This window comes from Cygnus atratus, chromosome 13 (assembly GCF_013377495.2).
Source record: "Cygnus atratus isolate AKBS03 ecotype Queensland, Australia chromosome 13, CAtr_DNAZoo_HiC_assembly, whole genome shotgun sequence".
Lineage (NCBI taxonomy): Eukaryota > Metazoa > Chordata > Aves > Anseriformes > Anatidae > Cygnus > Cygnus atratus.
In genome coordinates this window covers 4,990,078-5,017,070 of record NC_066374.1, presented here as the reverse complement: position 1 = coordinate 5,017,070, position 26,993 = coordinate 4,990,078, and the positions used below count along the sequence as shown (strand labels likewise).

At 47.4% G+C, this 26,993-nt stretch overlaps 1 protein-coding gene across 1 annotated transcript in view; it reads left to right on the top strand.

Moving 5' to 3' along the window:
- ARHGEF9 (Cdc42 guanine nucleotide exchange factor 9) overlaps positions 1-26,993 on the top strand; it is a 161,871-nt gene that overhangs the window by 92,526 nt on the left and 42,352 nt on the right. The window contains exons 4-5 of the mRNA XM_035541829.2: positions 10,795-10,974; positions 21,122-21,313. Of these exons, the coding sequence (XP_035397722.1) occupies positions 10,795-10,974; positions 21,122-21,313 (372 nt within the window). The remainder of the gene's footprint in view (positions 1-10,794; positions 10,975-21,121; positions 21,314-26,993) is intronic.

Genomic DNA, 26,993 nt, shown 5'->3' with positions numbered 1-26,993 from the left:
GGAAGGGACCGCTCACACAGCAGCAGGGAGACAGCGTTGTGCACAGGCTGAAATAAGAAATGGCAGGGCGGGGGCTTGCCTTGGGGCGCAGCGAGGTCTGCAGGGTGAGGAGGTGGGCAGGACGTGCCGTGCTCACGGCTGCTCTCACCGTGCCACTGCACTGAGATAGCCATCCTCTCCCTGGGCAGCCCTGGAGATGGGCTGATAGCTCGTGGTTCAGAGTGGGTGGTGATGCCGTGAAGAAAGACCTGTTCTTTGGGGGCTTTCCAGCCTGTTTTAAGGAGAGGCGTTCACAGGCTGAGACGTGTGGATCCAGGCTGCCATCCAGTTCAGGGAGTGGGCTGTGGCGAGTTTCTGCTTTGAATTGCTCCCGTCAGAGAGAACGCTTTGGCCGTAGCGGTTTTCCATAAAATCTGAGGAGCCATCAGACAGTCACTTCCATTCATTACTAACCTGAGCTGAATCGAGAAAAGCAGCTTAGAGGGGGAAGCTGCATATCCCATTACTGATCTGGCCAATCCATGTAATAGGCTTATGGGGCTCGATGGCAATCTGCAAGAGAGTTGCGCGCATTTAACTAGCATCATTTTATTACTTGACTGACGAGATAGCCTTTTACATCCAGGATTGACCATTGAGCTTTTAGAAAGAAAACCTATGGTAATGCAGAGTGAATTAGATAGGAATGGGAATATCAGGCCAGGTACCTGTTATTAATCTGTGGAAACCAAGGGAGTAAAAACACGTGCTGTGACGTTTGGCCAGCTGTGCCCCCCTGCTTCCTTCCATGGGCCCATGTGCTCGTTCCCCAAAAGCAGCACCCAAGGTAGGGGTTCCATGGGGTTGAGCTGAATGCTGTCGGATCCAGGCTTGGCAAAACAGCGTGTCTGGCAGGCGATGCACGGGCTGCAAAGGTGAGGCACCGAGCTGAGCCCGTGCACCACGTGCTGCTCGCTCAGGGCTGGCGGGGCTGCGGGAGACCCCGATGTTTGGCTCAGCGGCTCGAGGAGAGATGTGGCTTTGCATCACTTGCTTGACGTCCCACCTGCTCACCCTCTCGAGAGCTGACACGGATGAAAGGTGAGATGTAAATGCAAAGCACAGTTGCTATAACAACTCGAGCCGCGTTGTGCTGCGGCCGCGGCATTGCGTTATCGATTGTCCACGTGGGGTGGTTGCCAGCAGTGGCTGCTCGCCCCGGTGTTTCCCCCAAGCTCAGCTTGAGCTCCGGCTGTTTTTGGTCCAGATGCTGTAATACAGACAGGCAGGATGAAGGCTTGTCATTTTTGCTGAAATAGATATCTTGAAGATTGTCATTTAGGGGCTAGAGTCTTTGGCCGTTTCTTACTCTGTTTTTCTCCTCTTGCTGCCCAGGACAGAAGCAGTGGGATTTTCAGTGGGTGGCTTTTGCGAAAGAGCAGCTGGATGGACTTGGCTTTCTGCTGGTCACTGCCCCTGCAAAGCCACCCGAAACCGGGGGTGGTTTCAGGGGGTCACGTGTTGTTTCTTGCCTTGTGCTTTCATTTAATTAAAATTTTCCATAAGCCAGGGTCTGCAAAACAATTTGCAGATGGCGTTCCCCTCTTTGTGCTGATCTGCAGATGAGCCACTCCTTGGCTTTATTAGACGTGAGCTGCAGTGGCTTACACTGAGGAATCAAGAGATCAGAACAGCACATATGGAGCCTGAGCAGCGACTGTAATCAGTGTAATACACTCATTGGGACTTTAATCTGTCCTGGGCACTGATTTGCACTAATAACAGCCACAACTTCTTAAGTTCCAAGTTCTTATCGCATTAGTAAAAATCTCTCTCTTCCTCCCTTCCTTCCTCCCTCCCTCCCTTCCTCTTTTCCTCTTTTCCTTCTTTCCTATGCAGTCATTTTGGCCTTACTTTGCCATACCAATATATGAGAATTGTGCGTTATTAAGTCTGTTACTGAAGATGTGTTTAATACAGTATGGTGTAACATGACATAATCCATATGTCACATGGCATATGGATAATGTGACATAATTTAAAACACATTGCAGTGATTGATATCACAAAGGGGCTCTTGCTGCCTGCTCCTTGCGCTTGGCCATCTAAGAGTGATGTTCCTGTTTTGTATTAACAGACTTACATCTGAGTTGATTTCCTTTCGTGATCTTTAGACCCTGGCCAACTGTGTCAGCTTTTCTAGAACAAAGTATCTGCTTATGCTTTCATCAGTTCTGGTCCTGTCACTTGGTTCATTTTACTAGGAATGTTTGATTCCAGATAAGTGAAATTGCTGCGCTTTGTGGTCCTGGTATTTGTGCTCGTGTGCAGCTGTGTGTGTGCCGTTGCCTTCTGCCAGGTAGATCTGGGATGGCTTAGCTGTTCGTCACCAGCTTCGCGCTGCTGGTGGCCGATGACAGTTCTCCTGCAGCCCTGGGGGTGCAGACCCTGTGTCTGGGATGAGCAGGTCTGCACGCTGTTGCCTTTGTGAGTGGCTATGTGCAATAATGAAATCCACTGGGAGTAATTTGTGTAATTTGCTCCTTAATTTCTTTTTGCTTTGGAAACTCCCATGCCCCGGAGTAACAGGTGATGTACATTTTAAAATAAATAATCTCTAGCTCTTCAAGCACCTTTACCTTCCTTGGAGCAATTACAATTTTATCTTCCTTCCCTGCAACAACTCCTCAGTTGCTCAGATGAACTCAGTTTGCCTACAGTCAGCCAGCCTGCTCCGTGGGAGAGAAGTCTTCCTGCTCTCCTTTTCAGCGAGGACTGGCCTTGGGGGCAAAATGAATCTAGGTTTGGCATTCCTGGCACTTCCAGTCACGGCTTGGTTATCCGTGCATGGGTCTTGAGGTTGTGGATCAGCTACGCCACGCGCACAGGGATGCTCAGGATGATCTCTGTGCAGCTGAGCTCTCCGTGCTGTGCATCCTTCTTGGATCAGGTCCACAGCACCAGTGCCCTCCCCGCCTGTTGCCCTTCACTGCACATTCCCAGAGCCTAATTTCTATATGTTTTGTAATATCCGTGGTTTTGCTTATCTGCATTACTTTGAACCCTGGGTAACTGAGAGAAAAATGGATTAGTCTTTTCCCCAGTCCTGCGGCAGTCTCTGCACAATGCTTCGATGTTATCTGGCACCACGTTTGCTGCCGCTTCGAGCAGCAGGGCTGGGCTGGTGCTTTCTTAACACTGCAAACACCGCATGAGAGTAGGTCCTGCCTGCCTCCTTCGCCCATGCTGCATCTTGCAGCCGAGGAAGCTTATACTGGGCGGAAATCAAAGCACAGCTCTGGCCCTCTGATCACAGGCAGGATTTTCAGTAGGACCGTAGGTCTTTGAGAAAGTTTCTGTTTTCATTTAGGAACATGAGGAGTCCCTTCTTTGGTCAGAAGACTGGGATTTGCGCAGGTTTAGATCTCGATGAACATGTAGACATTTGTTTTCCGTGTGCTGTAGCGAGGGAATTCTGCTGACAGCCCGTGCTGGCGCAGGTTCAGCGAGGTGCTGGGAGCTGCTCTGGCTCGTTTGAGGAGAGGCGCTGTGTTCCTGGGAGCGGTTTTAACTCTGAGTTCCAGAACCAATCTCATAATTTATGTGATTTAAAAGATTATGGTTGGTGGTTATTTGTAATTACTGTACATGAAGGATATGTCATCAGGCAAGGGAAGCTTAATGTGCCCGGTACGCAAAGAGGATTGGAAAGCAATTACGGCAACATGCGCACCATCAAAGAGGAGGCTCGCCGCTGCTCCGGAGCCAATTAACAACCACACGGGCAGTGCTCTATTGGGGTAACTCTGCCTTGTTTCTAGTCCTTTTCTTCACTCCTGCCTTTTTTTTTTACGGGCACTCTCAGCTCTCTAGATGCAGAGCACAGCTCTGTGTTGCAGCCATTGTAATTAATAGGAACGACATGCGCTATAACCATAATAAATGTTGAATAAGAATGCCATACCCTGCAGTCTGCTACTGTGCCCTATATAAGGCCAGGTGATTTCACTTCTGCCATGCTCTCTCTCTTCAAGAAAATCTAAATCAGTCAAAAACATAATAACCCAGGCTTAATGAACCTTTAGGTCTGCGCTGATCCTCCACCTTCAGATACATGAGGCTTCCAACCCAGGGTGACCAATGTGGGGAATATCAGAGGCTCTCTCGCTCCAGTCAGCCTTTTTCAGCTGCAATCCAGCCATTAGGCAAATTCATCAAAGGGCTTGAAAGAGAAAAGGAAATTCTTAACCTTCATGTGATTGCACCTCTTCAGAGAATAAGCAAATCAAGTGGAAATGCCCTCCCATTTGTTTTGTGAATGAGCCGTGCGGCTAATCCACTACGATCTAGCGTTATTCAGCTTGTATAATTTCTGACGGGAGGTTTAAAAATAAATACACGATCAAAGGGACTAACTGGGAGATGAGACAAGAGCAGAAGTACGACACGGCGGGTTGGGGTGACATTTGCTCGTCCTTTCTGCCTGCTCTGTGACCCTCCAAACGTGCCGTAGGGGTGAGAAGCAGAGAGGTGTGGGGCTCAGACACCCGCTGCAGTTTCTGCATGGTTCAGGTGAGGGCTACACCAAAGCTCTTCATGGCCATGCTGAGTGGGTTGTTTTAACAGGGGACATCCAAGGCGGATCCTTGGGACGTCTTTCAGATGATGGCCCTACCAATTGTCCCATGAGGAGCAGCCCTATCAACCTGCACTGCAAGCACTACCACACGTGGGGGAGCAATGCAATTAAAGCACAGGAGGGTAAAGCAGCGTGAGGTGCCTTTCTTCTGGGAACACGTGGAGTAAAGCAGGATTCTCACTTGGCTGGGAGCTTCCAAGTCGTTTGTGTTTCCTGTTCTACTGGGGTTACTTTGAGTATTGATTTCTTTACCCTGAATGCCAGCTCTCTGTATGTTTTTGTTTGAAAGTGTTTTGGCTGCTGCCGCTGCGGAAGGGCCCGTTGAATACAGTGGGAAATGCTGTTGTTATTTTACGGTGCTTTTATGCTGTCTGAATAAAGGACATGTCTGTACAAGAACAATTTAAACAAATGGCATAGTCTCACTGCGTTTCTCTGTCTCCCCTTCACAGCTGGCTGTCCTGATCCTGGAGACAAGCACATAGTTTCTGTAGTGCTAATTTGAAAGGGCACTACCCAGAGATTTTTATTTATTTGTTTATTTTTACTATTATAGCTCTATTAATGCATTAGCAAATGATCTAATAGAGAAATATGGATAATCTTAGGGCAGGTATATATTACCCAGAGTCCACAGTCTTGGAAACTTCGTGTGTACTTAGAATTTTCTAAGGAGATGCTGATCTATGATAGGCTTCTTTGTCATTGCTGTTTTTTTTGGGGGGGTTGCTGTTCATTAAATGAATTTTGGACTTGTGGGAACCTTTGTGCTTGAAAGGCAATGCAGGCTGCAGTGGGCTAAAGACCATTACTTATCCCTGAAGGAGGTCTGAATAGCGATCCGTGTGGCCCAGCCTCAAACTGAATCACCCCCTGCTTTCTGCTAGTTCATGGCCATTTCAGTCTCCAGGGACCAGTAAATCCCCAATTTCTTTTTTGCGTTGGCCCGTTAAAAAAACAGTGAGTGTTGTTTACTTGGGAACACTTAGCAAAATCCTGCAGGATTGGATGATTTCTCTAAAACCTGTTTCCTACTAGGCTGCCTCGCTGCAGGCAGTTGCTGAGAAGGAGCAGATGTTGGCTTTCGACTCTGTGCTGTGGCTTTGGAAGGGACAAAGTCAGGGAAAAGGCACCAGAGGGGTGCAAGGCAGAGGTTCACCTATGCCCCAAGGTCCCCTTCCAAGCTGCCCCAGCTTGCAGATTTTGAGCAAAGTCCTTTTGCAGCGACACAGCCGGCTCTGAGCCAGTAGATAGAAACCCCGCAGCGGCCTGGAAGAAGTGGTACACCTTTGTTTAGAGGTCACTTTCTGAAAGGTACTTTAGAAAGACAACCAGGGCTGGACTCCTTGGATCAGAGTGCAAGATGGGTGGCAGGGTGTGAGGGATCAGCTCCTGCAGGAGGGTCTTCCGTGGCATCCCCCTTCCCCTCTCCGTGATAAGGGTTTGCTCCCAGCTTTGCTCTTGTATGGGGTTAAGCAGAATGATTCCACCATGTAATGCAGCAGGATGTTGTCCTGTTATTCTCTCTGCTTTTATTTTCCTGCTTATTTTGGTGGTGAGAGTTATTTTTATCTTAACAACAGTGCCACAAAGCCATGGCCAGAAAAAAAAATATTGCTAATTCCGGAGCTGAAACACCACATTTGTGCTCCTCTTTTATTTGCCTTGGAAGCTCCCTCCATGGCTTTAATGATGCTCCCTTCCCTTTGGTTGTGACTTTGGACTTGCAGAGTTCCTCTGAAGCTTTATTTTATTTTTTATTTTTTACTGTTGTTGTTGTCATTTTATTTTGGCAGCATCTCTAATGTAATTCAGTATTTCCAGTGGCCGCATTCCACCCTAGAAATAAAACCAGCCTGGAAGAGAAAGCAAAATCCACGTGGACGTTAAGCGGGAGTGATTTAATTCCTTTCCCCTGACTTTGTTTGCTATTGTGAATGCAGTCGCCTGTTGTACATGAGTGTTAGGAGCATCTTAAATAAGCTTCTGCAGAGTGAGGGTTTGTGGCTGAGTTATTGGAGGTCCGCAGAGCACTTTGGAAACCTGTAGTGAAAATCCCTGGAAAGGCTGAAGCGTATGGTCCTGGTTATGCAGCAATAATACCCCATGTTCTCGGGGTATCTTCCAGAAATGTGTCAGCTGTGCATATAATTACAGCGTTCTCTTTTTTCCCTTCTTCCTGTCCGTCATGAACATCCCTTCAGTTGATCTTCGGTCGCCTGCCCGCTGAGGGTTTTTTCTTCGCCACAAACAGCAAGGGAAACTGGTGTGGCTGGGAGAGTGTGACTTAAGTCTTTGGCTATTCCAACGGTGATCGTCATTATTTAATCCGGTTTTTGCTCACCACTTTTTAGCAATGGCCAAATTGTAGACGGGCTGGATGTTAAGGTGTTGGAAATGTAAACTTGTGCATTACCCAATTAGACAGAGAGAAGCAGTCTTTTCTAGGGCATGATTCACCTCACTCAAAGGTAGACAACTGAAAGAGCTGAGATGAATCACACTCCAGATGTGTTTCTTTCTCTTCATTGATTATAACGGAGCCCAGATTACCCTCTCCAATGCTGTATGGTAGATGTCTGAAAGTATGGGAGATAAGTCTCATGCAGCGTCTTTGGCTGGGTATGCCTGGCCACAGTGTTAGGACCTAGATTTGAAACCAAGAGATAGGAATTTTCTGGAATGAAGAGTTCCTACGTTGAATTTTCTCAGAAAATACATAGTATTTTGTCCTGACCTTTCTCTTGTTCATCTTCTCTTGCTGCTGCAGATGTCAGGTTCTGTCACTGTAACCCTGCCCTGAAATAGCCAGACGGCTCCATGGATGCAGCCAGATGCCTTGCAGAATAAAAACCAGACCTTTTAATTTTAGGCTCTGATGTTCTCTCAATGGACCCAGCACGTGTGATGGCCAGAATTCAAATTCTGCCTTCCCAACGCTGTCCTGTTACTGCAGGCTGAACTGTTTTTGTGTTTTGGAAGGGTGAGGCTTGCTCGCCAGCTCCCTGGCAAGCGCATCCCTTTGCTGTGCTGAGGACACAGACCGGGGCTGGAGGGGAGCAGCTGAAGGTGCCTTTCTTCTCCAGTGACACCAGGAAGAGAAAACAAAGAGCTTTCAGCCTTTTTCTCTTTGTGTCAAGAAACTCCTTGCAAAGCCACTTCAGCTCCCGATGTCCCCTTCGGACCTGTGCTGACCACAGGCACCGGCCAAGCCCGCTCCCTGGCTTTCCCAGCCCTGCCGCTGGCCACTGCACTTCTCTGAGCCCAGATTTTGTGCCTGAGGCTTGGAAATGCGCTTTGTAAAGTAGGCTAGGAGGCTCTCAAATCCCTCTGAAGTTTGGTTTCAGTGACGTTTTGGTGGCAGCTCGTGCCCAGATCTGCCTGTGTGTTAAGTGGCAGCAAGGTCTGTGTGAAATGAAGCAGAAAAAGCAGAAATGTGGCTTCTGCATAATAGCTCTGTTCCCGGTTCATCCTCAGTGAAAAATGGACTAAAATACCCAGTGGCATTAACAAAGGGAATGACTGTCAGGCCAACCTCATTTACTTTTTGCTAAGACAACTGATTTTCTAGATAAAGAGAATGCACTGTATCTTATCTAGTCAGATGAGCTGAGTGCAGGATCACAGTGAGCTCCTGAGGGAGGTGTGGAGTCTTGCAGGAAGATTTCTGTGACACAGTAAGGGAAATGCTTCATGATGTTTCACAGATCTCTGGTAAGGTCTCTTTGGGAATAGCATTTACAGGTCTGGTCATCTATATTCAAGAAAGATGTAGTCTAGATGCCTTGAAGGGCTGGTGAAATGCTGGGGGAAGGAAGTCCCCCCGGTAAGCCGAGGCCGAAGGAGCAAAGCTGGCTTAACCTAGGAAACCAAAGGCTTGTTGGGGGTTAGCGGCTGTGTAAATGTGGCAAAAGGGAAATGCTGGTGAAGGAGAAGAGCTCAGTCCTGGTGCAGGAACGGGTGATTGTTAACAGGCCTTGAACATATCAAGAGGGTTTTTTTTGTGAGGTCTGTCATTCCTCCCAGATCTCTCTTGGGTTTCTTTGCTTTTATCTGGTTCATCCTTACGGAGGTGTCTGGAAACCTTGATGCAGAGCAATGCAAGGCTCTAAGGAAGCACCGAAACACATCGCTGCCTGGGTTGCACATTGGGTTGTTGCACTGGAAACAGAAATCAATCTTGGTAACTTATTTTTTCAGATGCAGCTGCCCTTCTGCTACCTGCGGGCCCAGGGCTGGGGTGAACTGTGGGTCCTACAGTGTCTGACTTCAGCTACCACTGTATCAAACACGAGATGAATCCCCACAAATACATTAGATGCCTTCTGCAATAAGTTCAACACATCCTGTCCATTGCTTGACTCCAAAGTGAGAGCTTGTTCTTAACCTGTGCTTTTGTTTTCTGTCTTGTTATCCGGTGATCTTGTAAGGCTTGTATGTAACAAGTCCTTTATGATATGTGGAGAAGCCATGTTTTGTTTGCAGATCAATTTGAATTTGAAATGATAATTTGTCAAAATGGAGGTAGGAAGAACATTGCTTTACCTTACTGCTGAGACGAGAGAAATCTGCTGACTAGATAAATCTTGGCTTTTGAGGATGAAAGGCACCAAGTGTCAAGTTTGTCTCTCTTAGATATTGCTTTTTTATGTAAGCTGACTCTAATAATTGAAGAGCTGAAACTGCAATTGTCACAAACCTAAGAAGCTTGATTCCTTAAAGGAAACATCAGTTCAAGGAAAACTGTAAATCAGGTCCTTTAATCTGTTGACTGAATTGCCCATAGGGACTTCAATGCTCTTACATGTTTATGCTGAGAGCCCTGCAGCAGTGCCAAAAGGTTTACTGCAAGTTCTTACTGTGCAGGTAGTTGTTAACAGGCATTTTTATAAGCTAAACTTACAAAAGTGCCGTTAAGAGCTTTCTAACCATTCCCAGTGCTTCTACGCTTACATAACCGCTGTGACGGGTTATTGTTTTTATGCTTTGTGTTGTTTGCCTAAATTGAAAGGATCTCCGTGCCTGTTAAAGTCTTGCCATGTGGAAGGGCTGTGATGGTTGCAGAGCCGAGCTCGCTCTTTGTGAGTTGAAATTCTGCTTTGGAGGCGAGCCCAAGCGCACATCGGGTGCATCTCAGGCGGCAGAATTAATGAACGTGGTTCAGGATGGCTCTGACAAGCCAATAAGCGTGTGGGTAAAGTCTGGATTTGCTCGGGCAGTCTGACGGTTCGGTGCAGAATTCCTGCAGTGGATGAAACGTAAACACAATTTATTATTCTGTTAAAAAAGAAACAACGATCATTCTGAGGAGCAGCAGGTGTCCCAGGCATGGATGGATGATTTATCTGGTGGATGCACAAGCACCAGTGTTCAGATGTGTCCTTCCTGCAAGCATTATGCAGGAGTTTCTATAAAACTGGGTGGCTCGTAATGAAAACAGGAGCTGGTTAGGTTATCACCGTGCCACTGGCCAGCTCTGGAGTGACCGTGTTGGGTAGGTGTGGACACCAGACGGAGCACACCGGTCTGGTGGGCTGCCTTCGGCCTGCTGCAGGCCAGCAGGGTGCCGCTGTGCCCCCTGCTCTGCCGGCAGCTTGAGGATGTCAAAAGCAAGGGGGGTCAGTGCATCGCCAGCACTAGGTGAATACTAAACTTCCTTTTTTTTTTTTTTTTTAAGAAAAAAAAAGGCATTCTAAATACATTTGAAAGCTTTGCCTGATTTTGCATGAAAAGCCTCCAGGGCCTCAAGCTGTGATTGTACCCTTTCCCTGAGCCAACTTGCACTGCAACTAAAACTCCTTTGCAGGACACCATTGATCTGGTTTGGGGCTGACTTGTACCTGAAAGCCACGTACCGTGATAATAGGTGCTTGTGTTCATAACTGCGGCTCCGGCGTTGCTTTTTATATGTTTAGGGCCAAGACCCGAGAGTCGCTGAGCATCTGCACACATGCTCGCTTGTGTGGCATGGTCAGGAGCAGTGCGGTGCTCTGAGGAGCGATTGTATCTGATTTATATCTTGTTATTCCTTCATGTGATGGTGAAATTGTTGTGGATCGGAACGGAGGAAAAGTTTTACTCTGGCTGAGCGCTTCTCTTCTGTGCTGCTGCTTCTGTGCATGTGCATGTTTTGGGAAACCGAGCCTGTATTGACTGTTGGTTTTCTCTTTTCACAGCTGATCAGTGGTGGTTCTACTGTACGTGCTGAGGCAGTATGGGATCACGTCACCATGGCCAACCGGGAGTTGGCATTTAAAGCAGGAGACGTTATCAAGGTTCTTGATGCTTCCAACAAGGACTGGTGGTGGGGTCAGATTGATGATGAAGAAGGATGGTTTCCCGCCAGTTTTGTAAGGGTGAATAACTCTTTTTCTTACTGCTTCGGTGGTTTGCTGCCGTCGTTGCTTGAAATGGTCAATGATCCGAACTGCTTTTTGTCTTTGTTACCGTTGATGCTTATTTTCCATGTCTGTGTTTTCTGTGTGAAAAATGGGGAACAAAGAAGGCTTTGGAAGAAGTGAGGTTGGAGTAGAGGGAGGCTTGAATAGGTGTTGGCTCTTCTTTATGCTTTTGGGATGTGGAACGCCTTTGCTTGTGTGTCTGAACATGCTGTAGCCTCTTTCCTGAAGCATTTCTTCTTGGAAAACCAGTTAAGTATTGTGCAGGCTGTGAGTAGGTGATTTTGGGGGGCTATGGGCGACCTGCATTGAGGAGAGCTTGAAGGGAGGTGTCAGCCCCCCCCCCCCCCCCCCCCCCCCCCCCTTTCCACAAGCAATGCTGTGTTCTGATTCCTCAGCAGTTTTGAATGTAAAATGTCTTTGCTAATTAGTCTATGACCAGTTCTGGTTATTCTTTTAAGGGGGCAGGGAATAATTCGGCTTGTCTCTTTTTCTACTGAAGCAGGTTTTGCTGTACCCGGCCATCTCCAGTGGCGATCTGGCCTTTCCCAAATAAGGATGCAAGCGCTTAATTTTTCATTTTATTTTTTCACTCAGCATGTCTTAAGAAAGCAAAAGCACAAGAAGATGCCCTTTTTGGTATTGTCAGCTCCCGCAACATTATTAGGGCTCTCCCAAGCTTCCCTGGGGAGTCAAGACATCACCATGGACCTTGTGCACCTCCTTTTCCTCTCCCTTCTACAGAAGGTTCAATAGAGATTTAATTCCTTTAGGAGCTTAGGAGATATGGTTCAAAAATGAAGATTTCTTTTGCCTTGTGAAATTGTCTGAAAGATGAATCTTTGCTTTGAGCCTCCTGGGCAATTTGACAAGCTCCATTGAGGGGAAGACTGTTCTCCGAAACACACAACGAAGACGATGCCACATCTTAAAGAGACACCGTGTTTCCTTTGGATCTCTGCCTGTCTTACCCTCCGTCTGAATCCGTCCTCTCTTGGGCAATCCTGCATCATCAAGATCCCTGTTTGATTATATCTCATCATCTGGGAAATAGCCATAAGGATTAGGAAAATGGAGTTAAAAATCTATGACCTGGTGTTTCCTAGTGATGTATAATGACCACTGATGAAGGGACACAGATCTTTGCTTGCTTCTGCATTCTTCCGATCCCCAGTGCACAATTTTGTTTTCCCCCATGGTGCTTGTTATGCAGCTCTCCTGTCCCTCCTAGGTCTGGCCAGTGCTGAGAGCAACAAGAGGTGAGGGATTGAAACTGGAGCCTGGGCTCCCTGAATGAAAAAGCTTAGCACAACCCCCAGAATAACAAATAGTCTTCAGTATTTTGTTGAACAGGACACTGCGAGTCTGACCCTGCACCCAGTGGAGATAATGAGCTTGGTAAATGGATTTGTATGAGGTGTGATCAAGACGATAATCTCATTGGGGAAAATATTCTCATGGGTGTTGCAAGCACATCGCATCTGTGTTCCTTGCTGGAAAAGCTGCCTTAGAAAAATCTGCCTGATTATTTTTGCTTGATTTGGAGACTGAAGTATTCTGGGCCAGTTTAACTTTTCAGAGCATTTGCCAGGGCTGTTTTGTTTGTGATTCAGGGGAAAAGATTTAATATCCATTTTTGTGCAGTGTCATAAGTGTACTGCTCATGGTAGATTTAATAACAGCCTTGTTTTGCACTGCACAGCTTTCTAAAAAATAAAAAAAATAAAAAAAATCACAAAACAACAACTAAACAAACAAGCGCATTTACTTTAAGGCCCAAACCCATGGATCACTTGGCTTGGCTGAACTTTCCATCTCTCCCTGCACTGGGAGGGTGATTTTGGAAGCTGGAAAAAACAAAGGAGAGGAGTCAATGAATCTGAGACTGTGGTAAGCAGAGAAAAATGTCTGAAAAACATCTTGGAATGAACCATGGTGCTCAGGATCACGATGGCCTTTCCAGGCAGGTTTCTTGCCCATTTTGTCTAACATCGCAACCCCACAGCCTGACTTTACTCCAACAAAATCAGCCCGTCCATCACACAGTTATTCCGTCTGTGAGGCTCTGGTTCAGCGCGGGCTGTGACCAGACACCTGCCCTGGGACTGAGTGATGTGCTCCCAAAGGGGAAAACGGCCTGTTTCTGTTGTCACAAATGGTAATTAATATTTAAAAATAAGTACCAGGCATTTCAAAAAATACGCAAGCGGAATTCTGGCACAATTTGTTTGCAGCTCTGCAGGGGAGGCTGGAGGGGAAAATTTGCCACTTGGGTTTGCAGAACAGAGCTGCCTTCTCCACGCAGTGCTCCACTTGCTGGCTGTCCTGTGCTGAGAAAACGACTGCGTTTGGGCTGTCATGTTCTCTCCTCCGCTGGCGGAGGTCGCTCACTTGCCTCTTCATTTCTATTCTTGCATGTTCCTTCCCCCCCTTCCACTTTACTTACAAAGAGAGAGATTTGAGCCAGATGCCTGCAAAGCTGTGGGGTCTTTAGGGCAGGTACCCGTAACCCCCCTTCTGCTTGCAGGACCAGGTTTATGCTCCTTCAGGGTCCTGTCAAGGACTGTTTAACCTGAAACGTTCTCTCTTTGCTTTCCCCTCCATTTTTTTCTCGTATTTCTTATTGAACTGATCATAATGAGGAGGCTGCTTTTTTTCTGTTGTACTTTGAGTTCTGTTTTTTTTGACATGGTAACAGAAAACTGCCTGATTTAAGCTGGGTGGTTCTAGTTTTACTTGCATAAGAAAAATATTTGCTTTCCTCTATGTCTCTATTTCATTTATGCAAGAGCAGGAGGAAAAGGGAACAGCACGTTGCATAGCAGAGGATCAAATGCAGCTAGAGTAAGGAATGACAGGACAGACCAGATGGGTATAAAACCAAGCAGGATTAATTTCAGGATGTTTTAGACTACAGGTCACTCATAGGTAAGAACGTGGAGAAGAAGATCACTGCAAAGCCAGATTCCTCTAAAAGTCATTTGGATCACTTCTGCTTACAAAACCGAGCTGGAAAGCCTAGTTTGCAATGAAATGTCTGACGCTTCTTGCTCTCCAGCCAGATCATATGAAAATCTTTGGCACAGGATTTGGCACTCACAAAATCTCATAGCAGGCAAAATTCACATTTGCATGTGCAGAGGAAAACAGTAACCTGCTGATTCCCTTGGCTTCTTTTGTATGCAGGCCTTGGGGGCGGGGGGCTGCAAACAAATGCTGCGTTTGAATCGCCTGCACCTATGGGAGTTGTTGTCTCTGTGCACATGGCCTGCAGTTATCCTCTTAGTAGCTGGAGACTTGGCTAGGAGAAAGGAGGAGAGAGGGAAGCTGTAAAGCTTTGGGAGCACAGGAGCTTTAAAGGAGAAACTGGATGATAAAGCAATGCTTTTCCGGAAAGAGAAAAAGCAAAACATAAGAGAAGTAATGTCTGGAGCTTAGTAAGCAATGGTGAATGTCCTGAATGTCCTGTCTGCTTTTAGGGGGCTGAGAGGGTAGGAGGTGCAGCTGGAAAACGCAGTGGGAAGTTTAAACAGGATTTCATATGCTTGTAGCAGTGATGTTACTTGTTGCTCTTTTCTTCTTTTTGGATGGTGCACCCTTGGGCTGTCTTCACGTGATGTGGGGCAGACGTGGTTTTGCATACTACTACGTCCACGTGTAAGCTCAAAAAATAGGCTTAGGATTTATGGAGAGGAATTCACAGCGCAGAATAATATCCCAGTACTGCAAATGGATCAATCAATTGCTGTACCTCAAGGTCTCCTTCAGAAAATTAAGTTTCAAAACAAAGCTTTGGTTGCAGAACCCAACATCATGTCTCCAAAATGGCTGGGGTGAGATTTGAACACTTCAAACACACGAAATGAGAGGGCATCCTGTTTGGGTCCTGACATATTTCCACTGCCAATAAAACCTAAAACTGAAACCTTACTAATTCTAACTGCTGTGAAATCTTTCCCTGGAGACAGACACAGCAGAATACATCTATCCTGGACAGAGAAGGGGATTTATTTTGTTATAAAGCTCCCCTTAATCTCTTTGCAAGAGGCAAGAGCCTGCAAGAGGCAGGCTGAGTTTCCAGAATATATTTCCTCACACTTCAACAGTGGTGACTCTTCCCTATATTTACCGAGCTAAGCTAAAGAGCAAATGTGGGGTTGAGGAGGTTTTACTGCAGCTTCTTGGAGTGCCTCGTGACTGCTGAGATGTTGTGAACTGAGGGGCAGCAGTCCTGCCATGGAGTGTAATTCCTTGTGGTCCCTTACGAGGGAGAAGTGCAGGAGTGCAGCAAGGCTCCATCTTTGCCCTCGCCATTGCTTAGGTTTCCTTAAGTGTTGTAATTTTAGATTGATTTTCCTGCTGTAAAGCTGCCTTTGACCCACTTCATTTTGTACTGCTCAAGGAGAAGTGCTGGATAAATTGGTGTAAGCTTTTAAGGCACTTTTTAGGATGCTCTACACCCAAGTCTTCTTTATTTGGCAGGTGGTTTGGCTTTTGTTCTTAGCGGCTGTGACTCTCTCTTGCAGGTGTTCCCCCCCCCCCCTAAAATCAGCCTCGCTGTGTGTGCAGGTCTCTTGATAGAGCCGCACGTCGCTGCCCTGCTTTGCAGCCCACTGCAGTCGTCGTGTTAGCATTTCCTTAGCAAGTGGCACCTAGGTGAGGTTTCCCAGGGAAAAGAGGATGGCGTTCACCTGTTGCACAAATAAACTGGTATGTGCTGCAGTGTCTGCTGCAGAGTCAGTGCCTTGTAAAGGAGGTTTTATTCTCCTGTGGCAAATCCAGCACAAAAATAGCTTCTGGTAGAGGTATCACACACAGCGTGAGCAGCGCTCCGCAGCGACAGGATGCGCTGCAGACAAATTTCGTGTTTTTTTTTATAAAGTCAAGTAGCATTTTAGCTTCCAAACACTGCCTGTGCTAATTGCAGCTGCCATTAGCATGGCAACGAACACCACTCAGACAGCTCAGCATCTGTTAGGTCCCCGGAGGTTCACAGGCAGGCACCAGGGCCCTTCCACACACAAGCTGTTTTTCAGGGGCACGGAGCCTGAAGCTGTCCATGTAGAGTCTTTTGCTTTTTCCTTTTCCAGAAATGAGTGAAAGATATTTCTTCCCTTTGCATAAAGGGAACTTCTGAGGCTGGCAATGGAGAGTTTAAGGGGGAAGAGGAAGAGCTGAAGTGGATTTGCTGAAGCTGGAGAGTTGCAGGAGGGAAAGAGAAGGTACCAAAGAGCTCGTGAGCTGCAGGGAGGCAAAGGGCAGTGAGGCTAGAGCCAGACTGCAGAGGAAGAACAGCAGTAGCACCACAGGAGGGAAAAGAACTCTGGCTTCAGCTGCCTTTCCTTCTGGTGCCAAGAGTCCTATTCCTCATCCTGGGAGGGATGCAGGGAGAAGGCTGCTTTTCCCTAACAGCCCGGAGAGGCCGTGCCCCGACCACTGGGGTGATGTGCAGATTGATGTTCACCGTTGTTTGACCTGTGCAAAGCTCTGCACCACAGCTTCACTTTGTTATAAACGAGCAAGTAAAATTGCTAATCCTGTGTAGAACCCAACAGAGCATGCATATAGTAAGTACAGCACGCATGGCTGAAAACAAGGGCACAGCACCAGCTCATGGAAGGAAGGAGAGAGGGCAAAGCACAGCAGCTCTGCTGAGCCAGGGCAGCGTGGCAAGGTGGGTGAGATAGTCCTTATTTCTGTAGGTTCGCTGCAGTCTCATACAGTCCCTTCCAGTTGTAGGATTTACAACACCGTAACGCCACCATTCAGTACCAGGCTGTGGTTAAGGCTGGGCTGTGTGCACTGGTATTTGTTGTGGAAGTCACTGGTGAGCGGAGATGCCATGGATCGGTAACAGCTCTCTGGAAGGATCTGCCTGTATCATTAATCTGCCACATTACTTAATTGTGAGCTAGAATCCAGGATGGCACATTATCTGTTAGTTCTGTCCTTGTGAATCTCCAGCGGAAGGAGATTAATAATCCAGATGGCTGGTAAAATGTTTGTTTTATCATGCTTTCTGATTATTATGAGACTATCAGCCCTCAGTGCCTATTCAAGTAAAATGTCCTCTCTATACAGTGTGTGCGTTCAGCAGTCTAAATGTATAGTAATTACAGGTCAGCTACTGTGGGAACGGTGCCGTTTGGTGATTTTCTGCACCATTTAGGTATAGCTGCAAATTGATAAATCACATTCCTACAGATTTTATATAAATCATATATAATATTAACCAGCACAATGAAGTGATCAGCTCTCCCTGGCTCCTGGAACTGAGTCCTTAGGCAAACGGGGCTTTTTTTATTTGACTATTTTACTTTATCTGCCTCTGCCAATTGCTCCTGGGCATGACTTCCTAATCAGGGTTGAGTTTTCAATTGGGGACTGTGAGCCTCGTGATAAGCCTGTTCTTCCCCACACATCGGGTGGCCTTTCCGTGTGAAATACCACTTAGGACTGGCATTATGCAACTTAATTTTTTCCTGCACTTTTTGTTGGTTCCTTTTAATTAATTCTCAATACGGAGAGTTCGAAATGGTTCTCCTGGCAGCGTTCTTGTTTTTTTTTCCACGTTGAACCTCTTCAGCAGTGTGGGGGAGGCCTGCACAGTGCTGTATTATTTCAGAGACTGTGCTTTTTTGCATTGCAGAGGTGTTAAAAAAGGCACCGAAGGCTGATTTGTGATTGTAGGGTTGTTGATGCTTGCTCAACAGCTGTTATTTTCACTATTTTTTCCCTAAAAAATAGGTGCTGTTGAATGCAGTAATCCAGGCTGGTATCCCCCTGCTCCAAGCCACTGCCCCGAATTGCTGAGGAGGGGAGGACAGGAGCCTGGAGAGGCTTCTTGAGACCTAAGTGAGGTGACAGGCTGCCAGGGAACTGAATCCCCATCTCCTCTCCGTGGGAGGGGGGGCAGCCACCCCTCTGGAGCAGGGAAGAGTGAGCAGATGAGGTGAGACTGAGGGAAAACTAGAGTTTTGAAGTTCCTTTTATAAAACAGACCCATTTTCACTGGGAGGCAGGTAAATCTGCGCCTTGGTGTCCAGCGCACGTTGGAAAATAGCTAGGAGAGAGGAGAGACTTTGCTCCATTAGTGGCATCTCAGCTGCTGCTCGCAGCAGAGGAGGGTCAGGCATTTCAGGAGGAGAGCTGCATGTGGCTAAATCCCAGCCAACAAGCCCCCTGCCTACTGGCGACTGTGCACTGAGCTAAAATAGGAACCTGAGCAGTATGGTCTAGATCGACTCAATATGAGATTTACTAAGTTACCGGGAAAAAATAGTGTCACCCCCAGTTTGCCTCCTGCCCCTTGCTGTCGCCTGCAGCGCGGCAGCTAGGGGTTTGAGCCAGCAGGTCGGTGAAGCAGAGAGGATCTGGCTGCTGGGGGCCTGGGGGGGACAGAGGACACAATGCTCCCAGTGTAATTTTCCCTTGCCCAAACACAGCACGGCTACTCCTTGGTGCAAGCACGAGAGGATGTGGGAGCTGCATAAACCCCAAAGCTGAAGGTGTAAAAGCAGCCAAAGGTCCCTCTGCCAAGCGGTCGCTCATGGATGAGTGTGGCGAGCCCACGGTGATGCATTTAAGTCCATGCTTCAAACTATGCAAAAGCTTCCCTATGCCTCCCCTTCATAAAGTCTACAAACCTCAAAAATATTCCTGAGATGTCACAGGTAAGGTAGCTCGTCCCCATTTATAGATGAGGAAAGCCTCAGCCGATAGAAGCGATTGGCCCAAGGTCAGCAGCAGAGCTGGGAATGTGCCTCGTCTGTTGTGAGTCACGCTCCAAACTTCAAATAATCCCCTGCAAGAAGGATTCTTGCTTGAGCTGGGGAGAACTCGAGAGGTTAAGACAAAAAGCCGGAGTGTTTGAACAGCACTGTGGGATTAGTCCTTTCTGCAGCTGGGGCTGGAGAGCACAGGTGGAAGGCACATTGGGCTTCCTCCCTTCCCAGTAAAGTTGTTTCATTTGTTGTTAATCCAAAACGAGAGTCATCTAGACTGCAGCAGTATATTTTTTTCCTTTTGGGAACACGAATACTAGCAGGAAAGAGCAAAAATTTCATTAAGAAAAAAGCAGGACTCCTGAGATTCCCAGCTGTGGAAGCGGGGAGTGCTCCTACACTACCCAAACGGCGTACCAAATTCTGCAGCTTTCAGAAATCGTCCATGTTTGCAAGCTTGCTGTTTGCCTCAGAGATTCAAAACCTGTAGGATTCATGCTTTCAAGCTTTTTTCCTCTTTCACAAAGATTTTTTTTTTAGGACACTCTGGGTGCCTCCACACCCGGTGTCGTGGTGTTCCTCTTCCCCTGGGGCACATCCAGACACGGAAAACCAGAGCTGACAGCTGCGTTCGCTGTGCTGTGCTTCTGCCCTGTCACACGAGACGTTAAATTGACTCCTGGCTGGGCTGTCCTGGGGAAAGGTACAAAGGCTGTGGGTTGTTGAGAGGCTGTCCCACAGGCAGGAGGAGGTCCCGGGTGGACAGAGCAGGCAGGACGTGGACCCTGCTCACTGCTGGCCAAGAGGGCATCTTGTCACCGAAACAGCCATCATGCCCCTCGTGTAAAGTCCCTGATAGCTCCTGGACACGGCACAAACATGACCAGGGTGAACAGTCAGCCTTTTTATGGCTTTTTTTTTTTTTCCCTAAATTAATGGCATCATTAACATTCTGCTAGAGATGTGTTTTCTGCAAACACCTCGGCTTCTTGGCCTGTGCAACTCACTGTAGGAAGACAAAATGTGGGAGCTGTAATAAGGGGAGATGTGGCTTAGCAAAACATAATAATTGGTTAGGAAAACAGGGAAGGAGCGTGGGAAGGGCTAGGGTTTTTTTCACTTCACTAATTTGCAGGAGCACAGCCTGCACAGGCACACAATAGAGGTGTTTAAAATGGGAATTAAGCTGAAAAATGGGAAATTCCTAAAAACTGTTAACAGTGAAAAGAAGAAGAAAAGATCAGGCTAACTCTGCAGCTGGTTTTCTTTGTGCCTGTCTGTGGGGACGGTTTCACTGTTTACAGGTAGATGCATTTTTATGTTTCAAGGTCTCTGGTATTTTGGTCTTTAAATGCCAAGAAGAAAACTTGTTTCATTTATATAACAACAGAGATGATATTTGTAAGACAGCACTATTTCTGTGTTTTAGCCTTTATGTAATGTTCATTTACAAACTGTGCTGAGCCCAATTTGAGTTTGTAAGAGTCACTTTAAGCAGATTTTATTTTGGGGAAAAGATAACAAAGGGAAGCATTTGATCCATATGCTATGCTCAAAGACAGACTAGGAGTCAGCGCTAGCTTTTAGTTTACAAATTCAATGTATGTTTTTATTTGGCGATGGAAATTCAGTGTGCTGAAAAGGCAGAGATCCTTTTTTTCATTGCATTCAGCAATTCACTGCGATTCGAAGGATTCAGTGGCCAGGGGTGTGCTTGGCACCCAGTCCAAACCTGCCCTCAGACCTCCACGCATTCGGAGATTTATTCTGCCAAGGAATGGCCCCGTCTGATCTCAGCACAGGTTAGGGATCATAATCTCAGGATGCTGAGACAGGGCATTTGCCTGAGCGAGAATGGCTCTTCATGTGAAATGATAGGGAAAGCTGCTGTGAAATGAAAATCAATGCTCATTCACAAAACCTGGCCTGGGAAGTTTGCAGAAACCTCAGTGCCGCAACCCAGTTAGCCTGAGCTGATGTTCAGATTCGTTCGGATTTCTGACCCAGACATATCTCATAAATCAGTCATCTGGAAAGGTCCTATCCCTCCTCCCAGAGGTTTCTTCCCGACAGAGCAGACCCCGGACGATGCTGCGTGAGGATGGAGGAAGGCAGTGCTTGCTGCTGATAACTGCAGGCTGATAACTGCAGCTTGGTCTGCTGTGCACAGGAACACGTCCTGGTTCAGCATCCAGCAGTCCGGTTGCCGCTTTGTGTAATAGAGTAATTGTAGAAGTTTAGAATGTCAGATCATCCTACGATTATGTGCCACGATCACATCATCATACGATTACGATTACCATGACCCAGCCTGTCTTCGTTTGCTGGCTTCCTGATGGATTTATGATTAAGTTTGTTGCTTTCCCCTCTCCTCCTCACAGCTCTGGGTGAATCAAGAAGATGGCGTGGAGGAGGGAACCAGCGATGTGCAGAATGGCCACTTGGATCCAAACTCTGACTGCCTCTGTCTCGGCCGGACCGTCCAAAACCGAGACCAGATGAGAGCCAACGTCATCAACGAGATCATGAACACGGAGCGCCACTACATCAAGCACCTCAAGGACATCTGCGAGGTACGTGGGGTTGTGGCGCTGGGGACACCGCAGGACACGTGATGGGCTGTTGAGAGCTGAGGACTGAGTTTGTCCTGGGGTGATGGGGGAAAAGGTGCAGTGTGTTTATTAGTAGTGTGTGTAATTGAGGAGCAGCATCCGTCAATAAGTATTGATACTTCTGAGTATTTTCTGCTGGATCTGCTAATTAGCTTTAGGTCATATTAACCAAAAATACAATTTTCTGATCTTTTTTTCTGTACCACTTTGACTGAAAAATTATGAGGTTGAGATCTTTCAAGCATTTCTCTTAATTAAAACCCTTCGCTGTCTACTTTTGAACTTCTGGCTAAGGAAATTAGGTTGTAATTAAACCAATCAGTTAGCCATTCCACCTGTGTCTTTCACATTGGGTTCACAATTTCCCCTTGCTCAGGATGGCTTCCATTTGCCTTCTCTTCCAGTGAGAAGAAAGTTTTCACTGTGGGAAATGAGGTACATTACATTTGCATAGTGTAAGGGGAACTGCAAGCAAATGCACGTTGATGACTGCCCCCTCACATCCTCCACTTGGTTCTTCCTCATTACGTACAATTAACTCCCCCAGTTCCTGACTGGCCTGCAGCCTCGGAGCCCCGAGCTGTGCCTGAAGTGCGTGGGGTGTTTGGGAAGGGGACCGCACAGCTCTGCCGGAGTGTGCTGCGGGATGGCTTGGGCGCTGTGCATAGAGGGCATCCTTCTTACGGAGAGGCAGAAGTTCCTTAGCACTAAAATCAAGGACCAGGGCTTTCAGCTCATCCCTCGGAGTGTTTAGCGGTCTGTGAGCCTGGGCTCAGTCTTCCAATGTGCTGAAGCCCTTTGTGAATACTGCTTAGAAAATGTCTTCATCCTCCCTTCGTACTTGCCACTTTTCTATTGACAAGGCAAAGCAGCCATCCAAAAAAGCCTCTGTGATGCTGTTCAAATATGGAAGAATCTTGGGATTTCAATCTGGAAACAAATGAGCTTAATTTCAGTGTGCTATTTCAGTCTGAGGGCTTTGCACTGAGGAAGGGAAGAACTGCAGGAACTTTTCCACATGGTGTTTCTTTTCCTGCATTTGCACTTTTCTGTTGAACAACAAAATAAATCTGAACTTGCATTTGCCAGTCATGTCACCAGGCTGCTGCTAAATCAGCTTCTCCGGAGGTGCAGATAGGTATAGTTTCAGTGACATCCGCGGAGTAACACTGATTTACAGCACCTAACGATATGCCCAATATGTGGAAGAGATCTGTGGGATACAAAAGGGTATTGAGGGATAAATCTTATCGCCAGGTAGAGCATCAGGAAATGATTCAGCTGCCTCGCTTAAAAAAGGAGGAGGGCCGAAATGGACATTCTCCTCTGCAGAAAGATGGGCAGTCCCTTGCTGGAGAGAGGCTCATTTTGCTCAGTTTTCCTCGGAGCAATCCGTGAGCCGCTAGAAGGCTTGGGGACAGCTCAGACACGCCCGCGTTTCGGCACAGCTTGGTGTGACTGCTCCTGATTGTGCACAAGAGGGGGACGGGAGACAGAGGGACCTGGGCTGGCACAAGCTGCTCCCAGTGCTCCAGGAGATGTGGGTGGGTGGTGAGGGCTGAACCTGATTCAGAGTTGGGTTCAGCAGTGCAGTTTTGCTCTTGTTGCTGAGTTTCACTGGCATTAGGACTTGTTATTCATTGTGACCCTTAAGATGTCGTTGTCGGAGGACCATAGCCCCTGTGAGGTAATGAAGAGCACTCTGATAGCTCTTCTCTGTTGTAGGACGTGTACCGAGTACCTGCTATTATATTCTTATACACCGTGTTATTATTTATAATACCCATGGCACTAGCCCTGCCGAGTCAGGAGCTCACAAGCCAGCCAGCACCAGAATGAAAATTACCTGCACGATGGAGCTGGCTCAGAGGCTGGGGGAATCCCCCCGCTCAGCAAAGCCATACAACACCAACAGCTGCTGCTGTGCCCTTGTTTGAGTGTGAAGGGCTGGCTGCTGCTCGGTGGTACGGGTTTGTGAAGATTTTTATTAGGGGCAAAATGCTGAGCGTTCCCCGGACTGCGTTATCGGGAGCTGACGGATCATTATTCTGAAATATCACCAAGGGGAAAAGGAAGAAAAAAAGAATTTAGCCTTAGGGAAACATCCAGCACTAGGAAATTCAGGCTTAGCAGTTAGAGGTTAGAAAAATAATCAGCTACTGAAAACTAGGCTTTCATAATGGTGAGCAGCAGCCAGCCTTACTGGCACAGCACTGCTCGCCGCCTCTCCAGTAAAGCACCATAGGTACATGTGGCCATCCCCAGGCATGAAAATACGTCCCCTGCCCCGGGGCTTTGGTCCTGGGGGCACTGGGTCTGTCTGTAACGTGGGGTGATGCCGGCAGAGCAGCGAGGTGCCCGGACAGGGCAGGCAGCTTGACGAAGCCCCAGAAGGTGCTTTGAGCTGCAGCGTGTGGGGGGCGGGACGAAGAGCAGGGTGCTGCGCTTTGGGGAGCAGCAGACTGGGACCAGGACATGGATTAGGAGATGAGCCTTAATTTAAGGGATGGGAACAGAGAAGCAGTTGGGAGATCAAAGGAAACCTCTGTATTATGAGTAATTTGGGGTTGGGAGGGGAGAAAGGGCAGCCAACTTCCATTGCTGTGTTTTTGCTCTTTTCCACCTAATTTCACTTTGAATTTATTTTTCAATAACGTTGTCTGGATTCCACCTAAGCTTTGCTCTGGTGCCAGGACAGCTCTGAATGCTGAGGAGCAAACATCCTCACTGCATCTTAGCTGTTCAGACTGAATCTGTTGTGCAGAGCTGGCGGGACAAGTTTTCATGTGATCTGGTGGCGTTTGCGAGGCTCATCCTTGGGGATGTGCTCTGTACACACTTTGTTTTTCTGTTTCGGGGTTGGCTTCTTCTGTGCCCTTCTGAGGAACCAGCTTGTGTTCCTGATGGACTTCATTATACATTTTAGGCGGGTCCCAGGGCAATCACAGTCTGCATCCAAAAAATGGGTGGTGCTGGTGGGGAACAGGAGAGGAGCAGGACTGATGCACGGATCTGTGCCTGATGTTCAGTCCTTGCTGTTGGCCAGTGTTTTAGAGCCCTGACTGCCTGGGAGCAGACATGGCTTTGGTTTGCTTTTTTAATTCAAACAGCCTCGACTTTGTTCTTGGGCTTACTCCTGGTGTGTGTGTATTGGCACAACGCTTGCCTGGATGCTGTGAGCACTGCTCAGGAGATCAGGATTTTGATAGCCCAAATGGTAGTGGTCCAACCTGGAGGGTAGTCTACAGGACAGGGTCTCCCCAGCGTGGCTCAGAGACGGAAGGAAACAGGAGTATCACCACCACTGCCTTTTAACTTAGAGCCTGCAGCAGCTCTCATCTCCTCATGCTGAGAGCATTCTTGCTGAGAGCATTTCACCGTGTTCTCAGCAGGACGAGGAGAAGGATGGACGGAAGGACTGGCCACTTCTCCTGACTGTCTCTAAACCCGTTCTGGGGTGGAGAAAACTTAGCACTTAACCTCCTGCAGATACTTTCCAACTTTGGCCTATACCTCAGGGACTGCATGGAAATGTACTTTAAAGGGAGACGGTTTGACAGCTATTTTTAGGTATTCATTGAACAAAACACTCTCCAACATCTCCTCATCAGTCAGCTATCCCTTCTCTGAGCAAACCTGATGGGATGAGCAGGAGGAAGATGACATTGTTTTATGTAACAGAAGTAAATTTACCGGAGAAAATATGCAGCAGCCTTCTAGCTGGCGCTTGGTGCATGTTGTCTGTAAATCTGCAGTCTCCCCTTTGCTGGAAACCAAACATCAAAATGCACAAACTGGAGAGAGGAGAAGGCTTGGGAATTCCATGCATTCAGTAATTCTCCCTGTGGTTTTATAGGTGCCTGTGCAGAAATGTGCTGCTTCAGCTTCTCAGAAGCACGTGATTTAGGCAAAGTGATGAACCAGCACACAGAGGACGGGGAATATTCACGACGGTAGCTGCAGCCAACAGCAACCCCAGGGCTGGAAGTTGTTCACATAAATCATCCACTGACTGATTTCACAGAGCAGTGGGTGTGCGAGGAGAGTCTGGCTTGCAGGCAGCCTGCAGCGTGCAGCGGGGCAAAGGTCCCAGCACAGCTGCCTGCAGCAGTCACTCGGCACTGCTCGCGCTGCAGCCAGCATCAAAAAGAAGAGCCTGGCCTTGTGGGCAGGTCCACATCTTTTATTTATTTTTTATTTTTTGTAGCTGTTCTGAGACAAGCAGATAAACATGAAAAGCAATATGGAAAATATTCTGCGTTATTCCGTGATAGTTTGTATTTTTATTTGCCCTTCAACTGTCCTACAACCTGGGAACCAGCCTGTTCCCATTCCTCCTGGCCTTAAAAATGAGAGAGGGAAACCCAGAGAAGTGAGTCATCGAGGAGCTCTTGGAAGAAGAGAGACCTAGATTTGGTAAACGTGGAAGGTATTCCATAACACAAGCTTCCCAGCTGAAAAAGCAGGCACCTTCGGGGTAATGGCATCCTTCTAGCTAAGCTGGACATCGCAGAGGCTGGTTCTGTGCCAGGTCAGCCAAAGTTGCATTTATCATTCATCTGTTTGAAGTTCTCCCTCCCAGGAACCACATGGTGAGGCTGAAGGACAGCTTATTATAGCGTCCCAATGCTCGCATTGTGGGCCAGCAGCTGCGTGTCACCAGCTGGCAGTTCGTCTGTGTGACTAAGCATCTAGAGCTCCCAAATATAGCCGTTCAACTGGAGCTGTTGGCAGTTTTCCCTTCTTTTTTTTTTTTTTTTCCTCTCCCTATATAATAAAGGCAAAGTCATCTCCTGATGACCCCGATATTATTCTGTTTTCAGTCAAGAGGCCGTGGTCCAGAAAAGGCCAGCACAGCATTTGATATTTAGCCTTGCAAAGTTTCTAGTCTAAATCGTCCAGACAGGCGAAGCACGGGGGGGAGAAGTGATTTGCTCAATGTCACACGGGTCAGTGGCAGGGTCAGAAATTCAGCCCAGGCATCCTGAACCTCCATGTGACACCCCATCCCCTCACCACATGTATTTCAGGCAAGCGTGTCTGAAGGCTTCATGATTCAGCCCAAACCGGGACGGTGAGTTCATGGACGGGGCAGGGCCAGCAAAACAGGAACGCAGACAGAGCTTGGGGTGTTATGGTGGTGTTTTTGTTTGTTTGTTTGTTTGTTTTCCAGAATATTGATATGCCCCGTCTTTTTAGGTCAGGAGGTCTCTGGAGCAATGCTTCCTTGCTGATTTGTTTGTGTGATGTCCAGCTAAACTTGGGCTCAGCACCACTGGGTATCACGGGCAGATGAAGAATAAACAAGAGGGACCTTTTTGTTATTGCACTGGGTTGGGTTGTAGGAGACCTGAATTGCTGCCAGCTCTATTGCAGATTCATTCTGTGATTTTGGAGAGTTTCTGTAAGCTCTCTGCATTCCAGTTCTTCCTCTCTCTCCAGTTATCTTTCATGTCTGTAGACTCGGTGAGCGAGCCTGATGTTTGTACAAAGCAGGACACAAAGCCTGTTCCTCCGTTCCCACTTAAACAAGGAAGAAGAGATGATAGTTGAGAAAACAGGACAAAATTTTCACATTTTTAGCTGTTTGGAATAGTGTATTTGGGGTAATCTCATGAAGGATAGAGGAAACAAAAATGAA